General features: G+C 39.0%; 1 protein-coding gene across 1 annotated transcript; it reads right to left on the minus strand.

Annotated features, from left to right (window-relative positions):
* Window positions 1-385: 385 nt before the first annotated feature.
* On the minus strand, window positions 386-10,151 carry vax1 (ventral anterior homeobox 1). The gene is made up of 3 exons (XM_042502093.2): window positions 9,449-10,151; window positions 7,653-7,840; window positions 386-2,462 (listed from the first exon to the last, which is right to left on the minus strand). The coding sequence occupies exons 1-3, from the start codon at window positions 9,660-9,662 to the stop codon at window positions 1,929-1,931; spliced, it is 936 nt and encodes a 311-aa protein (XP_042358027.1). The 5' UTR covers window positions 9,663-10,151; the 3' UTR covers window positions 386-1,928.
* Window positions 10,152-10,945: the final 794 nt, after the last annotated feature.

A 10,945-nucleotide genomic window follows, 5' to 3' on the forward strand; every position in this document is an offset into this window, starting at 1 on the left:
TGAAATGACCTTGTTCTTTCTAAGTTTTAGCAGCTTCAGTAAACCAAGTTAGTCTGACTGAACGTGATCGTAGCAATATTGAGTAAATATAACAAAATTTTAATTAAAGTTAACAATTAGACGTAAAGAAACACCATTATGGTAAATAATTATTGACTGACATCAGTTTCCCAGATTTTTTTAAACTAAAATAATATTGTCAGATTTTACAGTGTAGTGCTATTGGAAACCTCCAAGTCCCAGTGTGTAATGGTGCTTTTCATAAAGTTCTTCATGTTGTTCACTCTAGTCAAAGATTAGTGGTGATAACATCCAAAGTCCCGTTACCAAAAATAGTGAAACAAACTCTCAGCAATGTACACATCAGGCCTCTGTGTATGAAGTATAACAGTCATGAAATTTATCATAACTTGATTCACAGCAACATGGATGAACAAAAAAATGAAAAACACACTTGTCTTTGTCTGTAGCCATATATATATGCACATTTGTACCACACGTTTCACAGATTTCAAGATATTTCACAATAACAGCACCAAAGAGCTTTTGATTGATTCCTCAACCCCGCTAATACATTCATTCATTCGTTATTTTCCAGATATACTAATATTCTATTAGATACAGAAGTGAATAATTTACAATAAAATAAGGTACATTTTTCATTTTCAGTACTTTTATACTACAATAATTCCATTCAGTCTCCACGTGCATCAGTCTGCCTGAAGTCTCTGATGAAGGCTGTGGATTTTGAAAATTTCACAGAGAAAGGAAAGGTTATTGTATTGTCTTAATGATTGAAAAACCTGTTACCTTGCAGTGTTCAACAAAGCAAGCAGCTCGCTAATGCTGAAAAGATTTTCTCCAGCAAATCATTTGTGTGCTTAGCTCCTGCATGGAATAGAAACTGTACACCAATAAATCTGAGAACTCACAGTGGTATTAAAATCACAGACCAAAGAAAAGTCAGGTACTGCATCTTGAAGACGACAATGCCACAAAGTGTTTTTGTTGTAAAATGTTAAAATCCTCACCAAACCATAGCGAAAACAACACGGAACAATTGAACCATCATACTGTATGACAACACCATCTCTGGATTATGCTTTGGTTTGGTCCAAACTTAATACAAACAGATATACAAAAGATCTTTTTGTTAGCTGATTTTTTACGAGGCACCTGCATAAGCAAATTGCATTCACACGTCAAATGCATTGGGTTTGGTGCTGACACTGGCCTTGCAGTGACCTTCAAACAGGCACTTTTTTCTCCCCCAATTCTGTGTCGAGAATTCGGCCTTGCTTGTTCATTTATAATGCTGCATTTTAAATGTATTATTTTTTTTTTTATTTGCTGATTGGATCTCACAAACTGCTGCTCAGGTGTCTGACAACTCGCTTTCTTTCTCTACATCTACTCACTTCAGTGACATGCATCTACCCAACACAATCAAATAATAAAAAGACAATTCAGAGAGGTACCATCACTTTACACTGTCTGTCTCAGTCCTTCCTGCTATACACTCTGTAGCACTTCTGCAGCCATCGAGTGGTTGTGGTGTGAAGCAGCCATATTCTCTGTTATTATTTTGGATTAATAGATCGGATTTAACATTTATTTAACAGAAACCTGAAAGATCCCTCAGTCATCTCCTCAGAGTCTCCCTAAATCTCTGTAACAAAGTCCTGTATGAACATTTTGTGCAAAATCTTTCCACTACCACCCTGTCTTTGTTAAATGAGCTTGTGTAGGTCTTTGTTTTCTTCCTTGTACAAGGCATCAGATGTGCAACTGGAATACATGAACTGCTACAGAACATGACACGGACAGATGAAAGAGAATGAGCAAAACCAAACAAAGACAGTAAAAGCCAAGAAAACAACAAAAATGTGTCCGAGGAAACAGGAATCCATCTATGTCAAAACAGAGCATCATTCCAGAGTTTTCTTGTCCATGGATTCTTTGCCATTGGTCCGCGAATAGGGCTCAAAAGCAGAGGAGCTCAGGTAGCGGGCAGAAAGTTCCTGCAGGTTGCCGGCCAGCGAGCCGGCCATCGTCAAGGGGTTGGAGGAAATGCGGGTGGCGACGCCGCTGAGTAAGGAGGGCATGGGGAAGCTGAAAAGGCCGTGAGCTGCTGGTGAACTCTGCAGGCCCGCCACTGTCCCTGAGCTGGTGACGGCAGGTAGAGGAGGGCTGCCCCCCGCTGTGCTGGTGCTGCCGCCGCTGCTACTGCTGCCATTGCTGGCCATGGCCATGGAGGGCGGCCGCAGGGCGGAGCCCAGTGTGCTGCTGCCGCAGTGGGGCAGGAGGCCCGGGAGGCCTGGAGGCGTCAGCAGTCGACCCTGCTCCAGTAGTCTGAGGACACTGCAGGTTGCTGCTGTCTCTGAAACCACTGAGCGCAGCTCCGAGTCCTTCCCCTGGTCCTTCTTCTGCTTAGTACGCCGGTTTTGGAACCAGACCTTCACCTGGACAGGAACACAGAGGAGAGAAGAGCCCTTAGAGCAGGGAGCAGCATGCTATGCTTGGTGGGCAATCCTGTAGTGTGAGAGGCAGCCAGCGGCCAGTCACAGCAGCACAGGTTCTTAGGAATTTAGGTCCTTTACAGATTTTTAGGTCATTTCCAGGATTTAAGGTCATTTACAGGATTTAAGGACATTTCTAGGATTTTAGGTCATTTACAGGATTTTAGGACATTTACAGGATTTTAGGATGTTTCTATGATTGTAGGATATTTCTTGGATATTTAGGACATTTCTAGGATTTCAGGACATTAGGGTCTTAGCTAGAACTACTTTTTTGATAAACAAGCTCTATTTTGACACTGTTTCATGCACTCAGGCACCTTATGTATACTAAAAGTACAGAACAAACCCAGATTTGGCCTGCGGGCCATAAATTGAGTACCACTGCCTTGGAGATGCATGTTAAATGTATAGTGGTGTTCATGTATTATTTTGCCTTTATGGGATAGGTTACAGATACAGAACAATATGAGTTAAAGTACCCTAAATTCAACATCATTTGGAAAAAATAATCAAATGTTAGTTATGAATGAATTTAAAAAAAGTAAAAATTCATATTCACTTATAATCGGGGCACCTCTGTGTCCAGTCCAAATGGTTACAGCGCATGCCACATAACCGCTGGTTTGATCCCAGCCGAAGACTATTGTTGCGTGTCAACAATCCCTCCCCCTCCCCCTCTCTCCAGTCTGCCTTTACTGTCCACTATCCTGTATTGACAAAAATGCTAAAATTAATCTTGAAATCATAGTGTTCTGACTGATCATCTCAGTCCTTGGAGATAATTGCATTGTTGGGCTTCACAAGTGAGTGTCTTCCCAGATTAAGTTGATTGCTTTTAGCTAACTCTTTTGTTCACTGATCAAAAGTAGTGAAGTGCCCGGCCATCCCTGGCCCTATCACCATATACACCTTCAGATACTCACTGGAGCTAAACATGCAGATATGCTCACACACACACACACATGGTCCAGTAGGTAATGACTGAAGACAGTGATTGATCAGAGGCTGCAGAGATGTGATTCAGTGATGGAGGAGAGGCTCACTGCTCCACAGCAGGCACGGGTTTAATTCAATCAAAACTTGCTCAGAGAGCCTTTCACATGTTAAACACTGATAAACTCCCTCTTACTCTGCAGAAGGTTGGACATGAACTCACATCCAGACAGTCAGCTGCCATTTGTCTTTTTTTTTTTTTTTTCATAATTTGATACCTACAAATATCTGCCAGTAATAATAATATTTAAAAAAAACAATTACTTCATTGTTTATTGGTTTTGTTGCTAATTGATTGTTATGATTATGTTGATAAAAAGGTGGCAGGGTGTTATTTATTTAACCCTTTCAAATCAGAGCAAATTTCTTTCAAAAACAGGGGAAGGCAAGAAGCAACTTAGCATGGCCCCCAAATGAGAAAAAACAAACAAAAAAGTTAAAAAGTTACAAGAGTATTACCTGAAAATGAGCAAAAAAAACCCCAAACAAACAAGAAATTGAATTTTTTTTTCTGTAACATGATGTTAAATATAAAATCATGATCATTATAAATATAGTTTTCTGGATTATTTCCTCTATTTTGGGGGATTATTTTTCTATTAATCCTCCCCCTTTTTAAAAGACTTTCAAAAACTAAAATTTCTTGCAATTTGTGGGACATTTCTTGCCAAGTTTCCCTTTCCCCCATGTTTTCAAAAGAAATTGAGCAAATTTGATCAGTTTTAGTGCATAGAAAGGTCATAGAGCTGAACAGCATCTGAATGCAGCAAAAGACAACAGATGTCGATCCAGGTTTCAAATGGTTAAAGATGAAATTATTTGCTGGAATTACAGAAGATTAATCAGCAATAATTTGACAACTGTTTGATTGTTTAATTCAATTATTAAGAAAAAAATCCAAACCTTTTGCACAGTCAGCTTCTGAAATCAAAGAATACGCAGCTTTTCTCAGTGTTAGATGATTATAATACAAATTTCTTTTTATGCCTTTTGGTTAAAAGAAGCAACCAGTATAAAAACGTCTCATTCTGGTTCAGGGAACTTGTGATAATTTATTTATTGTTTCTAACTTGTTTTCTTATATTTTACAACATAAATAATCAGCTGTTTCATTTGAAATGCACAAAATCATTTTCAGCCCTTAATGTCTACAATTGATGCTCCAAGATAAACTTCATTTTGAAGGTATGAAAACCCTGTTTGCTCCACAGCTCCTGCAAATTTTCATTCTCTCAAACTCAAAATTCAAAATGGCCACCGAGGCATCAGTGACCTGTACCTTCTTTTCATTTGCAGCACTGGATTTCCCGGCCCTGAAAATGTGGTTTCAGCCTTCACATTACACAGAATGTCAAACAGGAACCAAGAATTCATTCCCTCACTGAAAATCTCAAAAGGCTGCCGTAATTACATCTTGGAATATGAAAACATCTGGTTAATTTTTGTACTTTCTGAATATTTCCAGATCTTGACTTAATTGTATGTAGTATGTAAAAGATACTAAGCTTTATTTCCTCCATTTATTTCACAAATGTAGCAAGTGTTTCTTACAGTGTTTGATTTTGTGTGAGGACTGTTCAGTAAACAGAACATGCAGCTGTTCCTGGAGTATCCAGGTAAAACAAAACCTCAGTCCTTATATTCCTACAGCCAAGGAGGAGAAAATGAATGCACTCTTAGTGATAAATTAACAATCAGGTCAAGTCATGCATGTGACTGAACGGATCCATTTAGTTATTCTGACACATGCACTCTTCACTTTGACATTATTTTAGTTGAATAACTGTCAAAAGTGAAACAAAAACAGTTCTCTGTGATTGTAAGTTTACAGTGATCACACCTGACTACTTTCACATTGAACTTAATGTATATGTACCAATCAGCAGTGATCCACCAGCTCAGTGCCGCTGCCAGCCCAATCATATCTTCTTTTTTTCAGTGGGTGGTTTAATTCATCAGTAGCTTTTAAAAAACATTTCACATCAAGAGGCCCCGCCGCTCCGACCAACATTTTCTGTTTGCCACGGAGAGAATGCTCCTCAGAACATCCTGTTTTTATAGGTTACATTCTCCCTGCAAAGAAGACAAGGTGATGGCGGTCACTCAAATAAAGATGATTAGGTGTGCACGCAGCAAATGGCTGTCGTTCCTTAATGTAACGACCTGTGAGTCGCATGGAACAAAACGTTAATTTCACCGTGTTGTCATTAAAAGGCATTTCATCAGGGCGAGAAGATGACACTGGAGGAAAAACCTAAAGGCTTTGTCCTGCCTCCGTACGGAGGAAAGCTTGTTTTCTATATTACCTTTATGGGAGCAAAATAACATCTTGAGACATTCACTTGGATCGAATTAGTGTGAAAAGAAAGCACCAATAGGCCAAATGAAAAGGAGAAACATACAAAATAGAAAAAGCAAATAAGGAAACTGTGCGTGGCTGTGATGAAAGGAACAGTGAGTTTGTTGGATGTGGACAGATTGAGGTTGTGGGTTGTAGTGTCATTTGGTGAGAAAAGGTTGACCTTTTGCAGACCTCTACTCAAGGTCAACCGCCCTCCGCTGCATTGAAAGCCACCACACATTAGCACAAAGACCAAGCTGATGGCACCGTTAGCCGCTTTGCACATTTCACAAAATAAACAAATAGATGAAGGAAATTTGGGTTGAAAATACACTGAAACTTTGTAGCAGACCGCCGGAGTTCTCTGAAGTACAAATTATACTGACCGGGTGACTGGCTTTAGAAACGGGTGTTAAACCGGGGGTGCAAACGCTGCTCATGCACGGCGGACACACATGACCCACCGCTGACCCACGTGTATTACAGGACGAGGAAGTCAGCGCGTTTTCTAAAGGCTGCTTCCATTTGAGCAGTGTCAGATAATAATGTCAAACACTCCTTGAGCTATATTGACACTACATTAGATTTATTAAGCAGTGAGCGCTCTTACTTTACGGGCACACATAAAATCAGGAATATTCCTGTAGGAAATCCTTAAAGGTATAAATGATGAAATAAATCCAAACCAAAGGTTCACCTCAGCGCTCAGACTTAAAACACCTGCCAGTGCTCACACACACATGAACAGACAACTCTGTGAACATCAGCACTCGACAGCAGCTACAACTTTACAATGATTATTGGTGCCATTAAATATTTTTTAACATCAGCCTTGTTTATAAATCAGGCCTTTATTTTTTGTTAAAGATCAACTGCAAAACACAAAAGTTAAGTAGTAAATTTGTCTCTGAGTATACTGTTTGGTATATGCACAAAAAATGACTGCAGCTTTAATTAACCCCTTGAAACCTGGATCGACATCAGTTTTCTTGTGCCGCATTCATACACCTTTCACAAGACATTTAATACATCAGCAAATTGGATTGATCTACTTAAAAAAAACTGAAAAAATGCAATGAATAAATGCAACTTGACAAGAAATGTCCCACAAATTGCAAGAAATTAGTAAAAGGTGAAAAGTAAATGATCTGAGGATTAGTTTAAAAAAAGAGTGAAATTGAAAAATTCTTGGGAAAAATGTCTAGAAAACTGTATGTATAATTATTGTAACCATATATCTTAAAGTATGTTGCAGAAAAAAAAGATTATTGGGGGGCTTTTTTCTCGTTTTTTCATTTTCTTGTTTGTTTTTGCTTTAACTTTCCTTTTTTTGTTGTTGTTTATTTTCAGGTTGTTTTCATATTGTTGTTTTTTTCTTACTAATTTCCAGCAAATATCTGGGCCATCTCCTTAGCTCATTGCTTTCTACCCATGTTTTTCTTCTAAAAATGTCATACTAATCCTGTTAAGGTTTTAAAGGGTTAAGATAAAACTGTTTTGTCTAAAATGGATTTAATCATATATTTGCATTGAGGTTTCAGAATGAAATTAAATGAATTGATTGTATGTGTAAATTCACCTTCCTCTGACAAAGCAAGTGCTCCTAGTGCACTGTAACATGGTTAAAAGAAATGGTGTTTTTGGTGTAAGAAGTCAGAACAAAAAGGTAATTGCATTACACTCACACTGCTACTTCAGTTCAAACAAAAGCATCCCTAATGCACCGAAGCTTGTCCAGTTTACACAGAATACAATATTTTCTTCATCTAGCAGGTTCACACACAGTGCAAACATACCTGAGTTTCAGACAGATTGAGCTGACGGGCCAGCTCCGTCCGTTCCCTCCCCACCACATACTGGCACCTCTGAAACTCCATCTCTAACCGGTACAGCTGCTCTGCGGTGAAGGAGGTGCGGGTTCGCTTGGGTCGGTCCAAATCCAAACCTTTGGGCAGGATGATCTCTCGGATGGAGCCTTTAGCATCTGCAACAAAGAGCTTTGAATCAACAACTCAGAGGCAAACGGTACAACCACATATTGACTGCAGCACATGCAATATATTCACAGACTGCTGTTTTTTAATTTGTTCAATTATTATTATTATATGTAGCTCAGTGGTGCAGGAACTATGAATTTAAAGTAATGTGTCAATATAGTAAGTAATCAGTTTTATTTTATGGCAGTGCAAATGTAACATGTACCTGACAAAAATATTGTTTGATTGAATTGTGCATTACATGTTTGAGTTTACAACAGCCTGTGTTTGCAATCAGTCGAGATTCAATCTTGTGAACAGTAAACTTCCACTGAAATGAGTAACTTTACTGCATACAAAGTGTTTACAAATGTGCATGCATGATAAGTGAAGAGGATATATTATGTATTAATTAAGAAGGACAGAAATATGATGTTCCATTTCAGAGCTCTGATGTATAACTGTGTTATCACAAAAGAGAAACTACAACGACTGTGGGTTAAAAATGATTATACAATAAACATCTCCATTTAACAACAATGTGCATTTTAAATTAACTACAATTTTAAAACATGATAATAAAATATTGTGAAGCTGCAATAAATTCATTTTGAATTATTTTAGAACTAACAGAAGAAGAAAAAAAAACAATAATTATAAAATTTATGTCCAGTAGAATAATTATATTTTAGGTAGTGAGGCTGCTCTCTCTCATTATATCTTGCGTAACTAATCCAGGTTATATTTATAGTTTGTTTTCATACACACTCAGTGTTGTGCCAACACTGCATGAAGGAAATTACATAAATCACTCGCTGGGCAACTGACACTCAAACACACACACACACACACACACACACACACACACACACACACACACACACACACACTTCCAAGAATTATTGACACGAAATATTTGTAAAAACAAACTCCTAACATCTGTTTTTCTTTTGCAATATTTATATTAATTATCACATGAAAATTGTAATGCATTACATACAGAATCTGTCCTGCAATCATTTATTTTTAAATAACCGATGGTGTACACATTTAAATATACTTAGGACAATTGAAGTGAATTGTTCATTTTAATTAATAACATTATCATTAAAAAAAATTAACATAATGTTTTATATGAGTATGAATTTATTTATTTATTTTTTTAAAAAAAGCTTCTCATAATATTTACGGCATAAATGGCAAAAAACCAAGAAAATAAATCATTGAGGTCCTGCAGTATGACCTAGAATTAAAGATACTTAATCCTTAATAATTATTATTTCTTTTAGCATGACAAATAATTTAGTTTACATTTTTAAATCTCTATAATTATACAAAAAAATGACCTCCATAAAATTAAACAAACAGCCATGGAGTTTAAATTTTTTTTGACTAGGATATTTTGCTCTTTACTTGAATTGAAGTGAAATCCTCCTGTTATATCAGCAGCCACTGATATTACAAAGGCTGCATTTTAAGTCCAGTTTTTAAAGGTACTCTTTGATTTTGTGATTCTAAAATATGTATTGTCGAACAGCAGTTTAGACTTTTCTCAAACGAATGATCTGTGAAGGACGACACAAAGTTCCAGAAAAAAGAAAGAGCACCAGCCTCACCTCGGACGAGTATTCTCCGACAGTAGTCCGGGTCCCCCGTGCTCCCCCTGTTCTTCTCGCAGTTGTCCACAGTCCCAGAGGGGGAAAAGGAGTCCTGCTGCTCCTTGAGGAAGCTTTTGGACAAGCTGCCCTGGGAGTCCTTCTCATCTTTCCCCTTCTTTAGTCCATTCTTCAGCCCCATCCCTTCCGTCTCTTGGTTGTACCTGACCTCCATGCTCAGTTTATCCTCTTGGACCTGTGGCTCGTCCGCCTCTTTTTTTCCTTTGTCAGGTGAAAAAAAGGAGGTTACGGAGAACGCGGTGCAGTGGATCGTCTGGACAGTGTGGGGTTTAGTTTCAAAACAGCACCTTTCAGCAGGGTAGAGTCAGCTATCTAATGTTTGGTGAAATACTTCCGTCGCCCAACCAAGGAGCCCTATTATCACTGACCAAACTCCCCTGCCCAATGATCATGGACTTCACTGTGAAACTCAACAGTAATTCAATGCCCCCCTTTCCTCGTTACATAGACATAAGGCTGATAGATGATCTCCAAATAATCAGAGCCATGGATGCGCACTCGCTGGTTCAATTGATTACGGTAATTTTGCTGCCTCCACATTTGCGTAACCTCATGAATACACTAAATTGTTTGGGGAAATAGATCAGGTCTTGATAGAGGGTTTGCTCATCCCGTCCACCTCAGTTTGCCTGCTCTCAGCCCAGACAATCAAGACAAATGATTGGTCTTGCCTCGCAACCGAGCCTCCATGAACCCCACATGAACGCACACAATCAAAGAGGTACAACTCTTGCAGACCTGAAAAAAGTTCTCCGGGTGCTTCATTCCTCCGTCCGCAGAACACAGCCATGCATCTTTTCCCCGACTTTTCACGGCGTACCTGATTACTGCAGCATGTCAGCGAACTTTGATCCCGCTTTTCCCTTTGACTCTCTCACCAATCAACGTAATTCTGCTATGTGCAGATCTTGCCGCTATGCTGTTGTAGGCAAGAGACACGAGAGAGAGGGAGAGAGAGAGAGAGAGAGAGACAGGTGAAAGGATAACGAACAAATCCACGTCGGTCAAATTTATCAAGGCAGTGACGACCCGGCCAGTTTGAGGCGCCGCAACAACACGAGGCTCTGCGTTCACAGATTGTGTTAAAGTTTCCTGCCCAGCAAGGTCCTGGCCGCTAACGCCACATCCTTCAGTATTCAAATGATTGCACCCCAGAAGCTGTCTTCAACTCTCATAATCTTAACCTGCACATTTGAAAAAAGACAAAAAAGGGGAACAAAGCTTGTCATTAGTGTTTAGGCTGCCTACACTCTCTCACACACACGCATACCTCTGGAATCGCCCCTACCTCTTTCTACCACTCGCCTTCCAGCCCACTACCCACCCAACCACCAACTCTTAGCTATTTTCATTGTCAGTGCAACAATATCTCTGAACACAGCAGTGGCCAGTAATCCAATAAGACCATTGATTAGGCCACAATGATTCAATTCAAAC

The sequence above is a fragment of the Plectropomus leopardus genome, chromosome 13, assembly GCF_026936395.1.
Source record: "Plectropomus leopardus strain MGB_pleo_1.0 chromosome 13, ASM2693639v1, whole genome shotgun sequence".
NCBI lineage: Eukaryota > Metazoa > Chordata > Actinopteri > Perciformes > Serranidae > Plectropomus > Plectropomus leopardus.

Excerpts from the sequence above, each read along its gene's own strand:
- vax1 (XM_042502093.2), bottom strand. The coding sequence starts at position 9,662 with ATGGAGGTCAGGTACAACCAAGAGACGGAAGGGATGGGGCTGAAGAAT. Across the intron at positions 7,841-9,448 it reads TCGGAGAATACTCGTCCGAG|ATGCTAAAGGCTCCATCCGA; the intron begins GTGAGGCTGGTG and ends TCTTTGTTGCAG. Across the intron at positions 2,463-7,652 it reads TCAATCTGTCTGAAACTCAG|GTGAAGGTCTGGTTCCAAAA; the intron begins GTATGTTTGCAC and ends GTTCCTGTCCAG.